At 51.3% G+C, this 25,346-nt stretch overlaps 1 protein-coding gene across 1 annotated transcript in view; it reads left to right on the forward strand.

The window, feature by feature from the left end:
- Window positions 1-24,166, forward strand: part of fndc5a (fibronectin type III domain containing 5a) — a gene marked incomplete at both ends in the record, with an annotated part of 35,027 nt that extends 10,861 nt beyond the window's left edge. Inside the window, 4 exons of the mRNA XM_080535185.1 lie at window positions 12,880-12,995; window positions 18,356-18,548; window positions 23,681-23,770; window positions 24,027-24,166. Of these exons, the coding sequence (XP_080391311.1) occupies window positions 12,880-12,995; window positions 18,356-18,548; window positions 23,681-23,770; window positions 24,027-24,166 (539 nt within the window). The remainder of the gene's footprint in view (window positions 1-12,879; window positions 12,996-18,355; window positions 18,549-23,680; window positions 23,771-24,026) is intronic.
- Window positions 24,167-25,346: the final 1,180 nt, after the last annotated feature.

The raw sequence follows: 25,346 nt of genomic DNA on the forward strand, positions 1-25,346 counted from the left end.
GCAGTGTGTATCCAGCTAAAAGTTCTCCCGGGTATTCATAGTGTAGATTGCAGTCATTTCCAGACCTCTGGGAAGTTTTTTATTTGGACTAGATTTCATTTGCAGTTAACAGAGGAGAGGCGATGGCGCCCCGCCGCATAGGGCTGTCAGATCATCAGGCCTAGACGGCCTCCTCTGCTGTTGAATTAGCTGCATCCGAGGACGTGTTTCTACTCGACACAGCATTGGATTTCATATGCTGCCTTTTGACATTTAATTAGAGGACTGAGGGGGAGAGATGGAGAGAGTGTAAGAGAGAGAGAGAGAGAGAGAGAGAGAGAGTGAGGGTTTAGCTGCCCGGGTTTAGCTGCTCTCTTGGCCTGCGGGTGGGAGAATTCATTTCGCAAGAGTAAATAACTCATTCCTCCACAAAAGAGTACAGCCCTAGAGGTTTGTTTATATCATAACACTTGTTTGTGGAATAGAGCTTGTGTGGAGAATGGATGACACACACACACACACACACACACATATCAACATAGTCTCCACCAGATTACGTTCTGGGGGATTGTTTCTGCAGACCAAGCAAATACAATCTGGGGTATCGTATTATCTGGCTATATCAGCGCTTTACCACCTGTTTTGACGTAAGTTTTGACGGCAAAAAATAAAGATACACTGCGTAAGAGTTATGTGAATTACGATTTGCGTGGTGGTTAGGTAGTATTATACATTCACTTTCAGTGGTTAGGGTTAGGCATTAACTTTGACTGGTTAAGGTTTGGGTACGTTTTCTGGGGAAGGCTTTAGTAAATATTAGCATAAGCAACAACAATTAGCGAAAACCTAGCGTCCCCAACGTGAGTCGAAACAGCAACATTCAGGTTGCAAGTCAGGTGGTTCCTGCCTCCAATACCCTGCCCACTCACCCATACATCCACCCACCCACACACACACACACACACACACACACACACACACACACACACACACACACACACACACACTATTCCACGGATGACTAGGGCTGGCTAGGGAAAACAAGACTTTTACATTCTGCATGGGATTCTGTGCAGGGATGCGTAAACTAAACCCTCTGTGCATCAATATGTCCAACGACTCTGTATTCCATCGTCAACGTGTAATTCTGACTCCTTCAGTGAATATAAAACCAGAAACCTAGACTAGCTCTTCCAATGATCAAAATCAGAGAGATGATGAGCAAACCATAATGTGTCCAGTATGAGTGAGTCATAGAGGATATGGAGTCCTCGTTTGAAGTGGTAAAGACACTGAGCAGATTCCTGCTGGTGTGTCAGTGAACATGAGATGAGTTTAGACTCAACACTGCCCACCTGGCAGACAACACCTACTGCTACAAAAATACTGAGCTGTACCTGTAGAGAGATGAGAGGATAGAGAGAGAGAGAAAGAGAAAGAGAGAAAAGAGAATGCAAGAAGAAAAGAAAGAAGAGCAAGTAGATGTCCCATCTATTTGGCGGGGCTCTAACACGCTCTCTAATAAACCAGGTGATAGTGCATCCATAATTGAACATGCCATTGTGCTATGGCTCCCATGCTCTCCCTGCACCCCACTACGCTTCCCTTAATTATTAAATAGCTGTGAAACGAGACACATTAACTCCTATTGTTGCAACTCACCTCCCTTGAGTTTTTCCCTTAACTGCTGCATATGTGTGTGTGTGTGTGTGTGTGTGTGTGTTTGTGTGTGCGTGCTCACGTTTGTACAGTGTGTATGTGTGCGGCATACGTGCGCTTATGCATGTGCGTGTGTGTGCGCGCGACACCGAGGTCCTCTCTGGTAAAACGACAGATCGGCACACACTCCTTGACGATTCTATCTTGGCACATTAACTATGAATGAATTGGAGAATGTTACAGGCCGACTGTATTTGATGGTGCTGGGGGGTCAGTCACCTTGCGAGCCCATTGGAGGAGAAGCTCTCCTGCCTTCTCAATGACACGTCAGGTGGGGGGTTCAGGTCTCCCGACGTGGTCGTTAGCGCTAGACGAGGACGTGTTAAAGAACATGTGTCGATTTATCGCCGCATTATCCTCCGCAGGCCGCAGGGTGTGCTGAGAGTTGCCTTTCATTGGTCTGTCAATGTTCTTTTATTCCCCACTTTGTGTACATACACACACACACACACACACACACACACATCAGAGAGAGAGAGAGAGAGAGAGTCCGGTGTGCAGTCGATTTTATATTCCACAACCTCCCCCCCCCACCACCACCCCTGGCAACTACTGTTAGCATGCAAAGTGTGTTTTGGTTTTGTATTTACCCATGAAATGAGCTAAGTATCTTTGGTCCCTGGGCAGTAACAGAGCTGCAAAGTGGGGAAATAGCGTAATTACAGCCTAACCGGACCACCGGGGCCCTCATTTACCAGGCTACACCGGAAGCATCAACAGTGGCACGCGCTGAAGCGCTTGAAATGTAAATGTATGTGAATAAATGAACCTTTCAATGACTCCAAGGACCGAGGGCGAAGGTAGCAGCAGAAGACTTCAGTCAGCCTCATTTCAATGCTACAGCCCTGAGGCTCCCTGCAGGAGACGAGATGGACAGCACAGCACGGAGAGGAGAAGAAGGGATTGCGTGTGAGACCCTGAGAAGGAGGAGAAGGAGTATGGTCCTGTCGCTCTGGGATCAGGGTTAGGGTTAGCCGTTGTATTAAACTGTATTAATGTGTGGCTGGCTGGTAGGCAGGCAGGCAGGCAGGCAGGCGGCTTCTGGTACAGCTGAGTAGGAGATCTCTACTGTATGGAAGAAAGATGTGTAGTGTGGAAGAGGCCCATAGCTAGGAGAGAGGAGGCGGAGGGAGGGAGTGAGAGAGGAGGAGGGGGGGAGGGGGGAGGCCTACGAGGAACGTTCATTAAATAATGATGGGCTTTATTGATCAAGAGCAGCAGGAACACTGTTACAATTAGACTGGCCTGGAAACGGTGTGTATGTGTGTGTGTGTGTGTGTGTGTGTGTGTGTGTGTGTGTGTGTGTGTGCGTGCGTGCGTGCGTGCGTGCGTGCGTGCGTGCGTGCGTTCGCGTGTGTGTGTGTTTGAGAAAGAATTGTTAAACAGTCTCCTAAAACGGTCAAACGATACCAGAAAGAACTGCGAGCCTTTAAATACTTTGTTGGTTTGTCGTTCTCTGATAAAGGACAAAATGTCCGCTGACCTTCGTTTACGAGCAGACAGACACACATACAGACACACACACACACACACACACATACTGTAGGAAGATGACTGCTTTCGATCTCTGTGGCGACGTAAGTAACATTTTTAAGAGAGTGAGTACTCACGAAGCAGACGGGTGTTCCAGGCCACATCCTCAGGCCACCAGCTGCCCCCCCCCCTCCTTACAAACATATTCAACCTTTTCCTCTTCCAATCCATACTCCCAACCTGTTTGTTCCCGTGCCCAAAAACATCCAAGGTAACTTGCCTAAATGACTAGCACTCACAGCTGGCATCACAAAGTGCTTTTTTGAGAGGCTGGTGAAGACCCCACATCAACTACCTAACCCACTGGACCCACTCCAGCTTGCATACCGACCCAAACAGATCCACAGACAATGGAATCGCCATCGCACTGCAGACTGTTTTAATCGCAATTGGACAAGAGGGACACCTATGTGAGAATGCTGTTCACTGACAGATTACAGTTCAGTATTGTTCCGGCTCAGCTTGTCAGCAAGGGGACCTGGGTCTCAACACCTCCCAGTGTAACTGGATCCTGTGTGTGTGTATGATAAATAAACTTTGATTTGATGTCATTTGATACCACAGTATGTCACAGTCTCTGTCAAGTCTATTCATCCTTGAAGGACCTCACACACGCACACACACACACGCACACGCACACGCACACATACACTCCCAGAGGGCTCTTTAATGAAGGAAGAGATATTAGCGCTCTGTCACCCTCTGAACACTGCTGCCACATGCTCATGACACCACACAGCATGGCCCACGACTGGCTGTCACTATGATCACTACACTAACAAAGACACACAGGTGTCCCCCCCCCCCCCCCCCCCACACACACACACACACACAGGCTGTCTTTCCAACGTCCCCTGTCACCTCAGGAAACAGCGTTGAGAACACACAAACACACACATACCCACACACACACACACACATACACACACACACACACACACAAACACACACACACACACACACACACAGGAGACAGAGCCCTGGCTCAAAGTCACCCTCATCTGTCATAGGGTGGTCCCTGCGGTGTGTGGAGGGTTTATGGAGACATCTGCCTGGTGTTTCATGACTAATGACTCTCGCGTCCTTGTGGAAATATTAGGGCCCCAGGTCAGGGCCCCTGTCCACAGCTGCAAGGAGGGACGGACTTATCGGTGACCGGAATTACTGGACGTGAGGTCACTTGGCAGAGGTTAAATATGGCCGACATTGCCAGACAGCCAAGAGAAATATAGCGTGATGCTGTTGTAGGTTATGGTACTTCGTTTCCTCTGTGTCAGTTTCTGTGTTTCCATCTCCTTGTCCCCTTGACTCTCCCCTTTATTATAAACAACCATTTCGGTACGATTAGTCATCCACTGGTCTGTCTGCACAGAAAACAAACAGGATCCATACTACAGTACCTAGAGTGTGTGTGTATGTGTGTGTGTGTGTGTGTGTGTGTGCGTGCTGGGGGCAGGTGCGAGTGTGTTTTTTCTCAGTGCTGTCTCCTGAGGTGACTGGGGACGTTGGAAAGAGAGCCTGTGTGTGTGTGTGTGTGTTTGCACGAACAAGTGATTTGTGTCTGTAGCAGTCTCTAGGCACAGAGGGAGGTCGACACAGAGGAATAGTACAGAATATGCTTTTATTTAATAGTTGCCCAGCTCAGCCCCGTCACTGACGTGCTGAGCGAGTCTTTCCCCCCCCCGCTGTTCTCCCTTTCGGGACCCGCTCCGTCCGCTCCTGGCAGAGCCCTCGCTCTCGCCCCGCTGCTCTGCTCCTGGCAGAGCCCTTGCTCTGCTGTTCTCCCTTTCGGGACCCGCTCCGTCCGCTCCTGGCAGAGCCCTCGCTCTCGCCCCGCTGCTCCGCTCCTGGTAGAGCCCTCGCTCTGCTGTTCTCCCTTTCGGGACCCGCTCCGTCCGCTCCTGGCAGAGCCCTCGCTCTCGCCAAATGCTCCTCCCTTTCGGGACCCGCTCCGTCCGCCCGGCTCCCTGCACCTCCCTGCACCTCCGCCGCGGCTCTCTCTCTCTGTCTCTGTCTCTGTCTCTGTCTCTGTCTCTGTCTCTGTCTCACAGTGTCTCCACTCGGTCAGGTACTCCCTGCCCTACTCATCTCCCGAGGGAACAAACACACACAGGTTAAATAGACCAGTGGAACAACGAGTCTGATCACTGACACCTGTCCGTAATCAGCCCATTATTCCTCTCCAACGGCAGTCTAGCTCCCTCTGCAGGCCAGAACGCGCCATGTTCCCCACACATCCCCACCGGCAGTTTCGAGGCCGGGGACACAACCGGCCGATAGCCTACTCCCCCCCCCCCATCACGGGAGAGGAAGTCGGCCACGACCATCTGCGCCCCCGGCCTGTGAACCACCGTGAAGTTGAAGGGCTGCAACGCGAGGTACCACCGGGTGATCCTCGCGTTGGTGTCCTTCATGCGGTGGAGCCACTGTAGGGGAGCATGGTCGGAGTAGAGGGTGAACGAGCGCCCCAGCAGGTAGTACCGGAGGGCGCCGACCGCCCACCGAATGGCCAGACACTCCTTCTCCACCGTGCTGTACCTGCCCTCCCGCTCCGACAGCTTTCGGCTCAGGTACAGCACCGGACGGTCGAATCCCTCCACCTGCTGGGTCAGCACCGCCCCCAGCCCTCTATCCGACGCGTCTGTCTGCAGAGAAAAAGGAATGTTAAAGTTAGGAGCATACAAGACCGTCTCCCCACAGAGGGCGTTCTTAATCCCATCGAACGCTACTTGGCACCGCTCACTCCATTGGACCGGATCCGGGGCCCCCTTCCGGGTGAGGTCGGTAAGGGGGCTGGGCAGCTCCGAGAACCCCGGCACAAACTGCCGGTAGTAGCTGGCCAGTCCCAGGAACCGCCTCACGTCCTTCCGGGTCCTGGGCCGCGGGGCGGCGGCGATCGCAGTGGTTGTCCACCTGCGGTCGCACCTCCCCACCGCCCAGGATGTACCCCAGATACCGGATCTCCCCCCGCCCGATCACGCACTTCGCCGGGTTCGCCGTCAGCCCCGCCTGCCTCAGCGACTGTAGTACCGCAGCCACCCTCTGCATATGCTGCGGCCAGGTGTCCGCATAGATGACAATGTCATCTACGTACGCCGCAGCATACGCAGAGTGCGGCCGCAGAATACGGTCCATCAGCCGCTGAAACGTGGCCGGGGCCCCAAACAACCCGAACGGAAGCGCAGTGAACTGGAATAACCCCCGCGGGGTAGAGAATGCCGTTTTTTCCCGGGATACCGACGATAATGGTATCTGCCAGTACCCCTTCGTGCAATCCAATGTCGTGTAATATTTAGCCGTGCCAAGCCGGTCCAGGAGCTCGTCGACCCGGGGCATAGGGTAGGCATCGAATTTAGACACCGCGTTCACCCGTCTATAGTCCACACAGAACCGTACAGACCCATCGCGCTTTGTCACCAGCACGATGGGGCTGCACCAGTCGCTGTGCGACTCCTCGACCACGCCCAGTTTTAGCATAGAGTCTAATTCCCGGCTCACCACGTCTCGTTTGTGAGCCGGCAGCCTGTATGGCCGCGTACGTACCGTAACACCCGGTGGCGTAACTATCTGATGCTCTATGAGGCGAGTACGACCGGGTATAGGGGAGAACACATCTGCAAACCTCTGTTGCAATCGATCAACGTCCGCCCGCTGGTTCGCCGAGAGATGGTCGCCTACGCAGGCCGGGGCGCTAGTACTCGTTTTTGGGACCTCCGGCCCGAACTCATCCTTCTCGGGAAGTAGCGTCACCAGGGAAACAGGGACCACGTCGTTCCATTTTTTTAAGAGGTTAATGTGGTATATTTGCGTGCAATCCCCTCTATCCGACCGCACTACCTCGTAGTCTACATCCCCAATTCGCCGTGTGACCACGAACGGCCCTTGCCACTTGGCGAGTAATTTAGAGCTAGACGTGGGCAGTAATACGAGGACTTTGTCTCCCGGTGCGAAATTGCGTAGTCTAGTCCCTCTGTCGTACAGCCGTTTTTGACGCTCCTGGGCCTCGAGCAAATGCTCCCGTGACATAACCCCCAGTGCGTGGAGCTTTGCTCGTAGGTCCAGGACGTATTGTATTTCGTTCTTACTGTCACTAGACCCTTCCTCCCAGCTTTCCTTAATCAGGTCTAGGACGCCCCGTGGCTTGCGCCCGTATAGGAGCTCAAAGGGGGAAAACCCCGTGGAAGCGTGGGGTACTTCCCACACTGCGAACAACAGAGGGTCTAACCACTTATGCCAATTACGACTATCTTCGTGAATGAACTTACGGATCATTGACTTAAGCGTCCGATTGAACCGCTCACACAGCCCGTCGGTAGCTGGGTGGTACACGCTCGTTCGGACCGCCTTAATGTCTAACAACCCGTAGAGTTCCCTAAGTGTTCGTGACATAAAGTTAGTGCCTTGGTCGGTGAGGATCTCTTTCGGGATCCCCACCCGGGAGATGACCTGGAATAACGCCTGTGCTACGCTCTTTGCAGAGATAGTACGAAACGGTATTGCCTCGGGGTATCGAGTCGCGTAGTCTATGAGGACTAACACGAACCGATAGCCCTGTGAGCAACGTTCAAATGGCCCGATTATATCCATCTTGATCCGATCGAATGGTGCCTCTACCAGGGGGAGGGGGCACAACGGTCTGTCCCTAATCAATACAAAATACGGGTGGGCGCGCACAGCGTCTGGCCGTACCAGCACACCATCAACACTGATCACCTGGTCATAGGCGGAGCGTAGAGTGGCGTCGCGAGACTGCTCGAGGGGGAAGTCGGCTACTGGAGGGAACGCAGGCGGCGGATCTGCGGGTGCCGGACCCACCGCCTCCTCCGGCTCCTCGGCAGCGTCGGACGCCCTCGCATCAGCGCAGAGCACTGCGCACGCCTCACATTTCCCTGTCGGTCGTGCACGCACCCCCGTGGTTTCCCCTAATACCTGCGGAAACCCAGCCCAATCTAAACCCAAAATTAGGGGGTGCATGAGGCTCGGACTAACCGCCGCCTTGACACTATATTATTTCCCCCCATAACGAATTTCGATGGGGACCACCGGATACTGGTGACAATCCCCATGTATACACAGTATCCCAACCCGCGATGCCTCTAACAATGCCCCGGGTCGAACCAGGCGCTGGTGGATCATGGTCTGTCCGGCGCCAGAATCCAACAGCGCCTGGTGCGTCTCGCGTTGTACCCTTACTGGGATGTAAAACGCCTGTCCTGGACGCGGGGGAGGGGTCGGACTGCCGACGATGCGGATTACCTGACCCACCTCCATCTCGGGGCAGTCCCGGCGGAGGTGGTCAGGCTGTCCGCATCGCCAGCATCTCTCCTCTACCGCTCGTGGGGCCGTCTGTGGGGTGGAGGTTGGCCCCCCGTGTGTGTTCCTCCCCCCGGTGGCCCGCCCCGTCCTCCGGGCAGGCGTTGGTGGCTCCCGCCGCGGCTCCACCTCAGGCCGTACCCCAGGCCGTGCCCCGCCGGCCCGTTGGCGCGGAGCCGGGGTAGGGCGCGGGCCCGGGGCTGGAACCTGCGGTCGGGGCAGGTGGTTGTCGGGGAAGGGGTCGAGAATGGCCTCCGGCTCGTCCCGCACCCCCCTCCTCTGGGCCCGAACCGGTGGCTCGGTGCGGTCCAGTAGCTCGCGGAGCATGGCCCGCTGCTCCGCCTGTCCCCGCATCAACTCCGCCGCCATCACCTCCTGCGCCTGTAGCATCCGGGCCAGGTGCGCCACCACCTGGACCGATGAGTCCATGGTCCTCTGGGCGTGTGTGCCGACCCCCTCTCTGTGCCCCACGTTGGGCGCCAGATGTAGCAGTCTCTAGGCACAGAGGGAGGTCGACACAGAGGAATAGTACAGAATATGCTTTTATTTAATAGTTGCCCAGCTCAGCCCCGTCACTGACGTGCTGAGCGAGTCTTTCCCCCCCCCGCTGTTCTCCCTTTCGGGACCCGCTCCGTCCGCTCCTGGCAGAGCCCTCGCTCTCGCCCCGCTGCTCTGCTCCTGGCAGAGCCCTTGCTCTGCTGTTCTCCCTTTCGGGACCCGCTCCGTCCGCTCCTGGCAGAGCCCTCGCTCTCGCCCCGCTGCTCCGCTCCTGGTAGAGCCCTCGCTCTGCTGTTCTCCCTTTCGGGACCCGCTCCGTCCGCTCCTGGCAGAGCCCTCGCTCTCGCCAAATGCTCCTCCCTTTCGGGACCCGCTCCGTCCGCCCGGCTCCCTGCACCTCCCTGCACCTCCGCCGCGGCTCTCTCTCTCTGTCTCTGTCTCTGTCTCTGTCTCTGTCTCTGTCTCTGTCTCTGTCTCACAGTGTCTCCACTCGGTCAGGTACTCCCTGCCCTACTCATCTCCCGAGGGAACAAACACACACAGGTTAAATAGACCAGTGGAACAACGAGTCTGATCACTGACACCTGTCCGTAATCAGCCCATTATTCCTCTCCAACGGCAGTCTAGCTCCCTCTGCAGGCCAGAACGCGCCATGTTCCCCACAGTGTCCCAGTCACAGAAATGAATGTGTCCCCTGTGGCGGTGGGAGATAAACGCTAGCTGTCACAGTGTGTTTCAGATCAGGGAGCTGTTGCTGTTGTCCCTGGAGAGCCATGAGGACACCTACACACATGATTAATAAAGAGATAATGACTTTGATTCATCACACTCCCTTGTTGACGCCGCCCGCCCTTCACAGGAGCAGCTCCTCAAACAAAACCTCATACAAACCCACTCTGAACCTCAAACAAAGCATTTCAATGTAGCGTTTCAATGTAGCGTATAAATGTAGAGCTTGAATGTAGTGTTTCTATGTAGCATTTAAACGTAGCGCATCAACGTAGCGTTTCAGTGTAGCGTAGCGTTTCAGTGTAGCGTTTCAACGTAGCGTTTCAGTGTAGCGTTTTAATGTAGCGTTTCAATGTAGCGTTTCAATGTAGCATTTCAGTGTAGCGTTTCAATGTAACGTTTCAATGTAGCATTTCAATGTAGCACTACAATACAAAGTAGTGTTTCAATGTAGAGTTTCAATGTGGTGTTTCAATGTAGCGTTTAAACGTAGTGCTTCAATGTAGCACTTCAGTGCTGCTGCATCCAACTGTCATCTGTTGTCAGTTGCTACATTCATCAAAGTGTCAGCAGCAGGCAGACACAAAACGAAAGACCTCTTCAAACCTACTGGGTGTGTGTGCAGTTCTCAGTTCCTTCATCATCCACAGCAATTACCACAACATGATTCATACCGTTCAGTAAGTCGTTGAGTACATTTTGCACTAAACAGATGAATGGGTCTGACTATAAGAACATCATTAGGAGTGTCCACTCTGGTCCCAGTGTTCATCTGTCTCAATCTATCCCACGTCTCATCATCAGAGCCATCCATCCTGAATGTTTAGGGCTGATAAATCAGACCTGCCGCTACATACACGCGCATCACGCGCTGTGCGTAGGGCACCAAGTGCCCGGAGGGGACACCAAAACAGCAATTATTGCAATTTAAGATTAAGCACTACAATAGGTACCATTAGACCATTATTAGAAGAAAGAAATTCACCCAGGAGAGGACGTGAGACACTGAAGGACTATACAAGATAACATTTGTATTTACACTGTAGACCAGGGGGGTCATTTATAAAACTGTACGTAGGACTGGCGTGAAAAGGTTGTGTACATACGAAAGCCAGAACGTTTACGCACACAAATATTCTGATTTATAACATTGCACAGTGCAATGTGTCCCATGACATTTTCCCTTTATAAATCACAATCAACTCAACATTTTGCACACATGAACAAGCTTCTTGCCCCACCCTTTTAAGGCCCAGTTGCCTATAAATGGTCAGTGAAACGCCCCTAATTAATATTCATCTGCTGATTACATGACAAGGCAAATCCTGACAGAAAGGCTAAAAAAATAAATTTCACCCAGTAAAATTCTGTGCAACAGTTCTCCGCAACGATCATGTGATAGCAATGAAACTGCACTTGTATCTGCCCGACTGACGCATCGAAAATGGAATCAATTTAAACGTAATTTGTCCTACTGTTCACTTTATTATTTATGAGAATTCATTTCATAATATGCAAGTACTGTACAACATATTTGAGAGGTTGTTTTGCAAAAACATATATCTCTGTTTGTATTTATTATCATAAATCATGTTTAGTTATTTTTTTTTATATTAGGTTAGATTCAACTTAATTGTCATTGACAGAGTACAAGTACAGAGACAACAAAACACAGTTCCTCAAGTTTCATCCTTCTGCCAAAAGGAGTTGCAGTTGCTCATTTCTCCAGTTTATGTGCGTACGATGGGTCAGTGCGTGTGCGTGGAGGACCGCACATTCTCCCACCAAGTTTGTTTTGTATAAATCCCAAAGTTTGGGTAAAGGTGGCGTACGCCTTCTTTTGTACGTACGCAACATTTATAAATGACCCCCCAGAGGAGGCTGGTGGAGGCAGAAGGGTTCAATGTTCATGTTTGTGAGACTTTATTTTACGCACCTCAGATGTCAGCATGCTACTGAATGTTGTCTTGTCCCAGAAAGACAATCAATTGTAAGTAACATGGTTTCTCAATACGTGTTTGATACCATTCCTCATTCCATTCCGTTACAATGACCCTGTCCTCTGATTTCTACCTCCACTAGCCTCCCCTGCTGCAGACAGTACCCTATCACATGATCCAGCTCTCTGATGATTGAGTCCAGCCCTGGTAATGACTCTAGTGCAGGATGTACTGTGACAGTGTATAAAACCCTCCTCCCCACCCAGAGAGGTCAGAAGGCACTTTAATGTATAAACACACTCCATGGCCCTTCTCACAGGTCTTTGATCTCTGATTGGTGTAGTTATAATCATATGATCAAATGGGCAGGTGTGTCCAAAGAAGGTTAAACACAGTACAGATATACACACACAGGCGAGCACACACGCACACACGCACACACACACACACACACAAACACACACACAAACACAGACACAGGCACGCACACTCATGCATGCACACACACACGCGCACACATACACACAGGCGAGCACACACGCACGCCCACCTCCCTGACCTATTTGCTTCCTACTCCTAATTATGCAGTACAGGTTTATTAACAAGGCTGGGCTTGATCTCTTAGAGCAGGCGTGTGTGTACTCAATGTGTACATGAGTGTGTTAGTGTGTATGTGTATGTGTGAGACTGATTGGGTGGTGCAGAAAATAATCTCACCTCAGGTAACAGCCAGAGGACACACACACACACACACACAGACAGACCCCTAATTAAAGTGCAGAGGCACAGCACACACCCACCTTGAGCTACCGTAGTGCGAGTGCCATTCATCAATATTCTACTGAATAATTAACTGATGCTATCCTAAATAATGTGCAGTTCTACACTTTATCATAATGCTGCTGTATTTCCTCTGAGTCATAATTACGCTGAATTCATCAGAATAATGGCCATAGCCCTCTCACCGTGAGCAGACCTCTGAGCAGTAAACCCTGAGGAGGGCTTCAGCAGTAAGACTTCAGTGTGTGAGACTCCTTTCAGTGAGCCAAAGTTCAGAGGTTCCCTGGAAAATTCCACATTCATTAAATATGTAGGATACTGAAAATGAATGACAGATACAGTACACATGGCCTCCATTGTGTGTGTGTGTGTGTGTTTGTGTTTTCAGATGATTTAACTGCTCCTGTCAATGTGACCATCAAGGCGCTGAAAGCCAACTCTGCGGTGGTGACATGGGACATCCCCGAGGGGGACCCTGTCATCGGCTTCGCCATCACACAGCAGGTGAGAGAACACACACGCACACACACGCACAGACACGCACGCACACACGCAGCACGCACGCACACACACACACACACGCACGCACACACACGCACGCACACGCACAATCTACGGGAGATTAATTAGAAGCTGTCACTGACAGTTACCCTCCATCTCCCTGTCGTCTCAATGGCCAGTCGTCTTTTTGCAGAATGTTTCACATGACGTTGACGGGAGGCTCCCACCGGAGTGTCTGTCTCTGAGTCAACAGTGGTGGGTCAAGGCAACCAAAGAAGCCCACACACACACACACACACACACACACACACACACACACACACACACACACACACACACACACACACATTGCTTTATTCTGCACTGTGTGGCAGCCCTCTCACTATGTGCTGTGGGCTCATACCATATATGGATTGGTTGCTTCCAGTTCTGCAGGTCCTGGCTGGGCAGAGGCTGGGGCTGCCTTGATTAGGTGATCTGAGGCACCTGGGAGTCGCCTACTTACGGCCAAGCTCCACCATGGCCATCGAGCGTTGCGTCAGCGTTGCGTCTAATGTGCGTTGCGTCCGAAATTGGGATCAAATGCATTGTAATCAATGAAAGGTGCTCCACCTGCTGCGTTGCGTCAGCGTTGCGTTGCGTCAGCGTTGCGTCCGATGGCTGCGTCCAAAGTAGACATTCCAAAAAGTTAGATTTTTGACGGTGGACGCAGACGTCACAATGAGACCAATTGTACCACGTGGTACCACGGACAGCTCCAAGTACGAGCTAGCCAGTGGAGCTAGAGTAGAACGTTGACGTTGACGCAACGTGGCTGATGTGTGCATGATAGACGCGCATGACCTATGTCCATGTTTTATTTACAGCTATGGCACGTATTAAACCAAAACAACCCGCAATCCTATCCGAGCAGTTGTTATTATGTACTATTATATGTATTAGTACTATATATGTGCCATTTTTGATGGAGGGCAGTGAGCGGGAGACTCATCAAGGACATGTAGTTAATGACCCGTCACCGACAGCGGGGGGAGAGACAAGTTCTACCCGGGAATTCGCTCCTAGCTGTGTCGATCGTGATAGGAATGTCGTATCGACACCATTCAAATGGTTTCAGATTCCCTGTCCTCTCCCCTGTCCGGACACATTTGAATTTTCAACGTAAGCCCCGGTAAAGCGACGTTATTAACCCGCAAAGAGTGTGCCCCGGGCACCGTCTTTGTCCATTAATAACACCGGCTAGGAAGGTGGTAAAAACACAATACTGCTTTGCTAACTTCACCATCGCTATACGGTCATTTTAAGCCATCAACCACCCCGCTGGCACCCCGGGAAGTTATGTTTCGAACCCCGAGAGCATGCATAAATGTCTATCCGGGAAGAGTGCACTCTCCCCGGCCGCTGCACGCGCCTCTCCTCGGTAACGCGGAGGTCCAAAGCATAATAACACATGCTTTCATAGGGGGGAAAAACTAAACTTTTTTTTTTACCTTTATTAACTAATGCAGTGGACAGCGGCTGTTTCTCCAGTGTTCCTGTCACATCGGATTTCGTAACGCCATAAAAATATATCTGTGCTGTTATATATATATATATATATATATAAATTACATGTTATAAGGCTGATCTGCGCATGATAGTGCTGCATTTTGACATATTTCATGTTTCCGCCCGTTCTTCTTCTTCGGCGTATGGGTTGTTGTTTTTCCTCTCCACTCCACCAGGCTCGGGGCCGAGGGGCTACCCTTTTACCACCCTGAGACCTGGTTGAGGGGCTCACCCGGGCTATATTTCTGGACACCCCTCCAGAAGCCACGTCATCGTCTCGTCATCTAATACCGACAGACCATGCATCCCGTTGGGTGGGTGGTACACCGGGCAATCCAGGATAATATGGTCTGCGGTTTGGTCCTCTGCGCCACACTCGCACGACGCATTTGGGGCCAAGCCCCATCTGTGCATTGATGAGCGGAAACGCCCGACGCCGGTCCGGAGACGATTGAGCCTCACCCAGGATAGCCTTGGCAAGTCCATCCCGAGGGGCTCAGCGCCGGCGACTGGGATGTGGTCGCGGAGTTTGGAGGTGTTAGCCTCCCACTCCGCGCGCCACATATAATCCGCCCATCCTGCCGCACTGATGTTGAGATCTCTGCATTGCTGCCTGAGATCCTGTGCGGCAGGCACAAATGGGTGTCTCGACTTGAGACGCCGGGAGGGCTCCGCTGTTATAGTGAGCCTATCATGGAGCAGATGGTTATTAAGCTCCACGGCCCGGCAGGCGAGACGTGCTGTGGCTCCCATGCGGCGGAGGCCTGCGGGCTGGATGCCTGCTAGGATGGGAAGGTTGTCCACGGGGGTAGGACGCAGGCATCCTGTCACAATGCGCAAGGCTTCGTTTATAGGCGAGTTGATGAGGCGGGTGTGGGCACTGCGACACCATACTGGGGCGCAGTATTCACTAGTTGAATAAACGAGGGCTAGGGCTGCCGTGCGCAAGGTCCTTGCGCCGGCGCCCCAGCCCGAGCCAACCAGTCGCCTCATCAACGCCACACGAGCTGTTAACTTCTTGCGCAGTGACTCGAGGTGTCGGCGAAACGTGAGCGTCCTGTCCAATGTCACGCCGAGATAGATTGGCTCAGCGGAACATGGCAGGGGAGTTCCATCTAGGTGTACTCTAAGCTCACGTTTAGCCTCCCTGTTGTTAAGGTGGAAGGCAGCCGACACCGTCTTTGCCTCGCTAAGCTTCAATCTCCATTTCCGGAAGTATGCCACTAGTGTCTGCATGTCCTGGCTCAGAATCCCCTTCACAGACTGCCAATTTCCAGCAGAGTACACCACTGCGAGGTCGTCTGCGTAGGCGTACTTCCGCGAGAGTGTGTTGGGCAGGTCATAGGTGTAGATATTATAGAGGAGGGGGGCCAGGACCGATCCCTGAGGGACGCCGTTCTTAAGGCGTCGAAGCCTGCTTAGCTGTCCGCGACCGGTGGTGAGGGTAAAGCTGCGGTTACGGATGAGCTCCATGATCATTCTGACCATGTGCCTGTCCGGCAGCAGGTGGAGCAGCTTGCAGGAGAGGCCGCGATGCCATACGGTATCGTAGGCAGCCGTCAGGTCTATAAAGACGGCCCCGGCCTTCTTTTTTGCCGAAAAGCAATCCTCGATGTCTTGAGTCATAAGGGTGACTTGATCTACGGTCGACCTCCCGCGTCGGAACCCGGCCTGCTCACGTGGGAGCAGCGGGTCGACAATTGGTTCAATGCGGGCGTAGATGAGACGCTCGAGGATCTTGAAGGGGATGCATAACAGAGAGATGGGACGGTAACTCTTAGGGTCCCCTTCAGGCTTATTCGGTTTAGGGATCGCAACAACTAGGGCTCTTCGCCAGATTTTGGGGATCTTGAGTTGGCGCAAACAGGAAGTGAGGAACGCTCTCAGCCAGGATTTCAAGGCGGGTGCGGCATGGAGAATAAGCTCCGGGCAGATGGAATCATCTGGCTTTAGATGCTGGAGGGCAGCAGCGAACTCCTCCGGGGTGAATTCACCGGAGATGTAGTCACTGCTAGGTGTTGGGGCCCTCCAGAGGTCTGACACTTCTTTTGCCACAAGTCGAGATGACTCGCGGTCTTTGCCCTCGTATGACCCACTTTTCACAAATTGTGATGCGATTTTATTTGCAGAGATGGGGCAGTGACGGGGGGAGTGTCTGGACCTACCAGTGAGATTGTTCATGATACTCCATGCCTTACGGCTGGAGTGCGAGAAATCGATGGAGTCAATGGCCTCCTCCCAGCGCTCCTGTCTTTTACGGCTGAGTCTTGACAGCAAGGCTGTTGCGAGCCTGTCCGACTCAGCTCCTGCAGGGGCCTGGAGGAAGGCACAGTGGAGCTTCTCACACTCCTCATCCCAACACGGTTTGTAGCTAATGCGACGTCCGCGTGGGATGGATTTTTTTGCCGCTTTCACCAACATGCCGCAGAAGTCCCGGTACGCCTCATCCACGTTGTTAGAGTTAGGCGATGGGAGGTGCCTTGTGGATTTGTTGGTAAGGAGGCGGAAGCGTTTCCAGTCGGCCTTTCGGAAGTTCCACCGTTTCACTGGCTCACTCGGAACAAGGTTCACGAGTTTGGCCGTTGTTATCAGTGAGGGTCGATGTTGAGACCTCGGGAACTTTCCTAGCACACGTCTATCGGGGAGCCCGTTGATGGTATATGACGCTATAGTCAGTCCCAATGGTCCAAAAGTCAAGCGTTTCGTAACACAGACGGGGTGCATGTTATGAATGAAAGTGAAAGTTCTGTCACAAAACGCCTACGTATCCTCACACATTTTTAAGTGGGTATACGGAAATCCTTGGCCTTTCCTAGTGGGTATACTATACGGCATAGTCCTGCGTATCACCTAGACTACACCACTGGAGCACAGGTTTCATACAGGTTAGAGCTTATTCTGTCATGGTCTGATAATGAAGCATTGTTCTTTTTTATTTTATGACTTGTTTGATCGATTGATAGCGTTCAAGTTCATTCAAGTTGTGAATGAATCGTGAGCGTCAATGCTTTTCTACGATACTACGTGTAATGTCACTTGGACATAGAATAATAAGACACTTTAGTCTGGGTTCAACAAAGGTATAACCAGTTTACTTCGGTTCTCTCGACACCTGTCAGTCACCTACTGGTATATCATGAACTCTCTCTAAGGCGCATGCGCTGTCCTGACTATGAATTAACCCATTCATTACACTACGGATGACGTCGTGAAGGGTTGTCCCATTTCCCCCGGGGAACCACTACGGCTATGGCTCCAAAACGGGTGACTCCAAAACGAGTGACTCCAAAACGAGTGACTCCAAAACGAGCCGACGTGGTAAAAAAGAGAATCGGGATTGGGCCTAACTCTGCTGTTACTGAGGCCAGAGGAACTACATGTCCCAGAGGCCTGTTCAGAGCACTGCCCAGAAGAACTACAGGTCCCATGGGCTTGCTAAGAGCTCTGTCCATCTCCTCTGACTCCTTTTACATTGTTTTATTTTTACATACATAAAATACATCAATACATTAAACATACACAAGACATCATACGCCTCCCCATATGATAGTGAGCCCAACTCCCATGCTGAGCCCCTCCACCACCACCACCACGGAGGGAGTGTCAGATCAGCTCAAGCTAGTGTAACCCGTGTGTTACCCGTCCCACCAATGATCACCCGACACAGGAGGGTTTGGATGATGTGGCCGTTTACTGGTACTGCAGGAATGTGTTCAGCACGACAAATAACATTGGTATTTCCCCCACTGTATGTGTGTCTAGACGTGTGTGAGTGTTCCTCATTAAACTCCTAATCCTCTTTTCTGTACAAACAGAAGCAGAACGTGCGCATGCTGCGCTTCATCCAGGAAGTCAACACCACCACGCGCTCCTGTGTATTATGGGACTTGGAGGAGGAGACAGACTACATAGTGCACGTGCAGTCCATCAGTATGACTGGGCCCAGTCCCCACAGCGAACCCCTGCGCTTCCGCACGCCCAACGAGACACTGGCCTCCAAGAGTAAAGGTAAACACCTCCCACACACACACACACACACACACACACACACACACACACACGCACACGCACACATTGAACGAAAGAGAAACATTAACAGATGGGAAAGACAAACAAGTGGAAAGTGAATCTCCTGGTTGCTGGCCTTTGTCCGTACTTTGAAAACAGCTTACAGTCGGACATACGACAACTCGTGACCGATTCCGTGTAAGGCCAATAAAAATCAATGGGGACACAAAGCGTGAAATTAAGTTTCACAACAGCTCCTTCGACATCAGTCCCTCTTACCACATTTCATGAATAAAATAGCTCTGGGGTGTAGTCTATATTGATGTGCCTCTCTGCGCTCACCCTGCGTGCCCCTGACCCTGGCCTGTGCTTTCTCTACAGTAAACATAAAACCGCTGAGGGGACTTACTTGTCAGTGTGGTGACGAGGTATTCAGGGCTGCAGCACGATGCTAATCGATGAGCTTTTGGCTGCTCCTTTTACTTACTCACTCACTCCATTGGAACACACAAACACACACTGACACACGCGCACACACGCACACACACACGCGCACACACACAGACGCTCATACACACATCCCCCTGTGGTAGCTCTCAGGAGGAGAAACCTAGCACAAAATACTTACTAATAACCTTAGTATAGCAAAGCATTTTCAGGCGGTGCACATTAGCTTTGCACACTGTGCACACTATTAGCTAGCACACTGATGCAAAATCAATGAGGCTCCAGCAGCAGTGGCATGAGGACATTTCATTTCATCATGAGTACAGCAAAGACCAGTATGAATAGATCTATTGTTTGGGACCCTCTAGCACTGACATATACAGTATATGTACTAACAATATCACTTACAGTAGTACACGCACACGCACATGCGCACACACACACAATAGCACACACACATAAAAGGTTCCTCAGAGAGGTGAGCTTATCCTAGGGGGATGGGACCCTAGTGAAATATAGTAGTATGTGAGCTGAGCAATAGCCGGGCTGAGATGAGATAGATAACGGCAGAGCTGACGTGTGTGTGTGTGTGTGTGTGTGTGTGTGTGTGTGTGTGTGTGTGTATGTGTGTGTGTGTGTGTGTGTGTGTCTGGGGCTGACGTGTGTGTGTGTGTGTGTGTGTGTGTGTGTCTGGGGCTAATGTGTGTGTGTGTGTGTGTGTGTGTGTGTGTGTGTGTGTGTGTGTGTGTGTGTGTGTGTGGGAGAAGTGTGTGCTTCTCTGTGTACGGCGGCCAGCATGATAAATGGCTGCAGTGTCGAGGCATGACTCAGCACAGGTCGCAGAATGATACAGCCTTTTCACACATCCCTCTTTCTCTCTCTCCCTCAATCTCTTCCTCTCTGTCCCTGTGTCTCTCGCATCCCTCTCTCTCTCTCACTCTCTCGTGTGTCCCCCCCCCCCCCTCTGTCTCTCTCTTTTTCTCTTCACATGCCAGGGAGACAGAGCAGCAGTGATGGTGGTTTGATATAATGGTCATCTCTCAGCACGGTATCATACTGTATGTGGTCAAAGCGGTGGTTCTTCCACCATTTCATCAAGATAGCAGGACAGTGTTGTCGGGGCCATGGCCAGCGTATGCGGTGCTCAGTCTTCATATTGCTGCAGTCTGAGAGGCAGTAAAGTCATTCAGACAAGCCTCCAGACCCAGGGCAGCAGCCAGCAGCAGCCTGCCTTCTCTGAGTCTGATCTGATGGTTCAGTTCCCCCATCCGTTTCCCAAAACTCTGTACCAGCATACCAGCACACTCACACACACACACACACACACACACACACACACTCACACACACGCACACACACTCACACACACGCAGAGGGAGGGGGGGGGTAGAGAGAGAAAGAGAGAGCCCACAAGTGTCAACAGCGGGACAGTGTGACACATACACACACACACACACACACACACACACACGCAGGGAGACAGAGACAAAAAGTATGATAGAAATGTTCCCCATTTCTCTTTTTTCACAATGGACACCTGCTGAGGAAGATGAAAGGCAGAGAGGGAGATACACAATGAAATTGGCACACAAAATAGAGGGATGAGACAAGAGAGAATCAGAGAGAAGGAGAAATAAAGAGAAGGAAACAACAGGAAGGCTGTGATGAGGAATATGAAAGATCCTGTCAGAGTTCAAAACAAAACACAAAACACAAAATAGCGACTTCTCTGAGACGGGTGTGACTGTGCATACACATACAGACATGCACATACACACTCCATTCTTGGGCTACGACTGAACCAAATGCATAGCATGGAAAAGAAAAAGAGGAAAACTATACTTTTGTCTATAAAACTATACTTTTGTCTCCCAAGAAAGAAAAAGAAAAAAGTTTTCTTGTGGAAAACTCCCCAAACATAAAATATGTTTTTGGCCTTTCAAGTCTCCCTTATGACAGCAAAATAGCAGTGAAACAGAACAGGAAACCCATGACTTCAATCCCTCAGCTACTGTATACAACACAACAACCTTCTCCATCAAGTAGCACATACCAACAACTCCCTGGATTCAGTCTCCAGCTCCCTCCAGCCATACACAAGTCAACCACCATGTTTTCCACCAAGGGGCTATATAGGCCATATAGCCATAGGCTAGCTGTGAACCCCTCTGCTCCCTGCAGGGGACTGAACCCTTCTCTGCGATTGGTCAGTGTGTTTCAGTGACATTGAAGTGAACCAATTAGCCCCAGAGAGGCTGAATGCCAGCAGTGTCAGGGGCCCATGGCTTTGATTTGTTAATGCCAGGTAACACAGGGCAGTTGATTGGCTGAATAGCTCATTGCTAAAACCTGCTGGTTTTGGACCTTGGTGAGGGATAGCAGGGCTCTCAGAATGTCAGAGTGGCTGCCTGGTTCTGTTTGGGCTGGAGATAGGGAGGGAGCGCTCCGTGGGCTGAGTTAAACTTTAGTTACAGCACTTGAATTCTCAACCATCGCACAAGAGAAGATCTCTTCAAGGAAATCACACACATACACACACACACACACACACACACACCCCTTATCCCTCTTGTCCCTGAGGATGTTAATGATGAGTATTGAGTTTTGAATCGACCGTGACTGACTACCTCAAATCCCCTCTAGAGTGGTCCTCCCCGGCTCGACCGGTCTTCTGTTCACTTCATGTTGCGTCTTCTGTTGGATCGTTTGACCGTGTCAGGCTGGCTCTCACACACTGGGCTAATTGGGGCGTCTACCGTTACCACAGCGCAGCGCTCGCGAGTGTTCTTCTCACAATCCGGTGGATTCTGAAAAAGGCCCTGTGTGAAGTGTTTTCACTCGACAGCTCCCGCAACCCGGGACTGTGGAGGAATAGAGAGATCAGCTTCCACAATAGGTGGTGTCAGTAGAAAACGTGTCTATCCAGCTGACAAGTATTTGGCCTTCTGTGTGTGTCGTTTAAATAGAAAAGGGGTCAAATACTAGGCTCAAATGTAGCCCAGTCTCTTCACTCAAATGAGTCTCCAAATGATGACGTTCTGGGGAATTGTTTCAATAGACCAAGGAAATGTATGACGGCAGCTGGCGAAAGTGGGAACAAGTCGGCAACCACTCCAAATGTTCTGACTTTTATTCTGAAAATGTTTCGATCCTCGGCTGGCCACAAGTCGAGGTGTCTTTGGGCAAGACACTGAACCCCAAATTGCTCCCAATGAGCAGGCTGGCGCCTTGCATGGTAGCTTGCCGCCATTGGTGTGTGAATGTATGTGTGAATGGGTGAATGAGAGGCCATTGTAAAGTGCTTTGGAATAAGGCGCTATATAATGGCAGTCCATTTACCATTTACCAGCAGCCATCACATATGGTCTGGGAGAGAGTATTATCTGGCTATACCAGCATTTTACCAGCAATTTGACGTAAGATATATCCAAAAGTTACGACTTGCGTGGCAGTTAACTTCAACATGAATTTCGACTGTATTAACTTTATCAGGGTTAATTAAGATTTTCTGGGTAGTTGAAAGAAAGGGAGATTCCTAGGATGGAGGATGGATAGGTGAGAGAGGGGAGGTATAGAAAGATCAATTAATGGAGTGGTTATGGTTAGGGTAAGTTGTCTGGGGAAGGCATTAGTCAATATTAGCAGGCAGGCACCAACAATTTGCATTAAAAAGCCAGCAGAGGTGGAGGAGCGGAGTACACAGGCTGAAGTTTGGGGGGTGACCATTGCCTGCAGGTATGCAGGGGCTGTCCCTTTTGCTGCCTGGTAGGCAAGCACTAGGGTCTTGAATCTGATGCGAGCTGCTATCGGGAGCTAGTGAAGGGTGCGAAGGAGGGGGGTGACATGAGAACATTTGGGAAGGTTATATACCAGACGCATGTCTGGGAGGGGGTTACAGTAGAGTTCTCCACTGTGATTGAGAAGTCTTGGAGAGGGCAGGCTTTCCCAGGGATGAAGAGTAGCTCAGTAGGTTGAGCTTGAGATGGTGGGCTGACATCCATGTAGAGATGTCAGCGAGACATGCAGAGACACGTGTTGCCACATAGGTCAGAAGGGGGGAAGGACAGGAAGAGCTGAGTGTCATCTGCGTAGCTGTGGTAGGAGAACCCATGTGAGGAGATTACCGAGCTAAGAGACTTGGTATAGAGTGAGAACAGTAGGGGCCCTAGGACTGAGCCCTGGGGTACCCCAGTGGTGAGGGTTCGTGGAGAAGACAATGATTCTCTCCAAGTCACCTGGTAGGAGCGATCCGCCAGGTAGGAAGCAAACCAGGAGTGTGCAGTGCCAGAGATGCCCAGTTCTGAGAGGATGGAGAGAAGGATCTGGTGGTTCACTGTGTTGAATGCAGCAGACAGGTCCAGGAGAAAGAGAACAGAGGAGAGGGAGGAAGCTTGAGCAGAGTGGAGGGCCTCCGTGACAGCAAGGAGAGCAGTCTCGGTGGAGTGCCCAGCCTTGAAGCCGGATTGGTGGGCGTCCAGGTGTTCCATCTTCCGGAGATAGTCAGCAAGTTGTTTAGATGCAGCACGTTCAAGGGTTTTGGAGGGGAAAGAGAGAAGGGATAATAGTCTGTAGTTGTGGACAGATGTGGACATAGGTGAGGGATATGAACCTTTTCTAACTCAACCACAGTGATCATGATGTTGCCATGGCAATGAACTGATTCTGCTGCTCTTGCCTCCCGCCAGACGAGGTGACCATGGAGGAGGTGGGCCAGACCACTCAGCTGAGGGCGGGGGAGTTCATCATCATCGTGGTGGTGCTGATCATGTGGGCAGGTGAGGGCTGGAATGTTCCATGGCCAGAGTGTCACCCACATACACCTCCACACACACCAACCACACACACCACCACACATGTGTGCATATTCACAGATCGACAGATTGATATGACTCAGAGTGTAATCAGAAATGAATGGTCCATTATTAACAGTCATTCAACAAACGTCCCAAATCCGGTCCACCATTTGTAGACTTTTGCTTTTGTCGTGTGGTTTGACAGTCACTCCGCCACTTCGCTCTCCTTCTCTGTCAGGTGTGATCGCGCTCTTCTGTCGCCAGTATGACATCATCAAAGACAACGAGCCAAGCAACAACAAGGACAAAGCCAAGACCTCCTCAGAGTGCAGTACTCCAGAGCACCCCACGGGGGGGCTGTTGCGCAGTAAGGTATAACCACCCCCCCCTCCTCCTCATCCTCCTCCTCCCCCCATGGGTCACCCAACGGCGCCCAGGCAAGTGAATCGTCACAGCGTCTTCAAAAACCACTTCCACCCCACCTTAAGCTTTCATGACCTCATCAGAACCATACCCACCCTGTAGCTGTGCTGGATATCATTGAGCTGGTTCCAAAATGCGTTCTGGCACATTCTAGATAGAGCACAAGAACGTATTTTGTAACATAGCCATTGTGTGTGAATTTTTTGCAGCATTTTTGCACACCATCCAATACAAATAGAGTGGAGCTATCAACCACTACACATGACTAATCGAAACTATCATTGTCCCATATCCATTCGCTCTTCCTCCCTCTTCCTCCCACAATCACAGGCTGATTTCCCTGGCTCTTCCCTAATCAATCAAACTTGATACTGCTGACACGTTGCACTTAAAAGACCACACACACATACATGCACACACGCACGTACACACACAGGCAGGCAGGCAGGCACACACTCACGCACACGCACACACACACACACACACACACACACACACACACACACCTTCCAAGGTAAGCATCAAAGCAACAAGACATCCTTTGTGTTCAGGCACTCCATGTTCATAACAAGGTTAAAGAGCTGGCTCCCATCTTCGCTCATCCCTACTGTCTCTCTCTTTTCCTTGACAGAACCCCAAGAACAACAACAACAACAACAGGATGCCGTCTGTCAACATCATCGAGGTGTGACCGCCAGGAGCCGTCTCTTCTCCAAAAAAGGACAGAGTGTCTTCAGAACAAAAGCAAACCAAAAGGCCCTTTTATGCCAATCTGCTTGTTAGGATGAGGCTGGGAATCTGGGCGCGGCCCCTCAGCTGTGCCCACCACCCCTTTGGCACCGGGCCCGGGTCTGAAGCGGGCCCCCAGGATTCCAGGGGGCCTGGCTGCGGCAGCGGCGCTTCGGTGGAGAGACTGTGGGAAAGGTTCACCACCTCCTCTACCTTCATCACTGCCACAGGGTCACGAGACAAGAGCCAAACGGGTGGAGCGATGGAGAGACAGGGGATCAACAGGCCTCCGGGGGCTGCTAGATAACCAGGGCCAAAGACCCTGTCCCTCAGCGTGTTACCAACGAAACAGAAACACAGCGTTTCCCATTCCCCCCCCCGCCGTGCTGCGACTCAGCCTGGAGCG

This window comes from Nansenia antarctica, assembly GCF_963989245.1.
Source record: "Nansenia antarctica genome assembly, chromosome: 1".
Taxonomy (NCBI): domain Eukaryota; kingdom Metazoa; phylum Chordata; class Actinopteri; order Argentiniformes; family Microstomatidae; genus Nansenia; species Nansenia antarctica.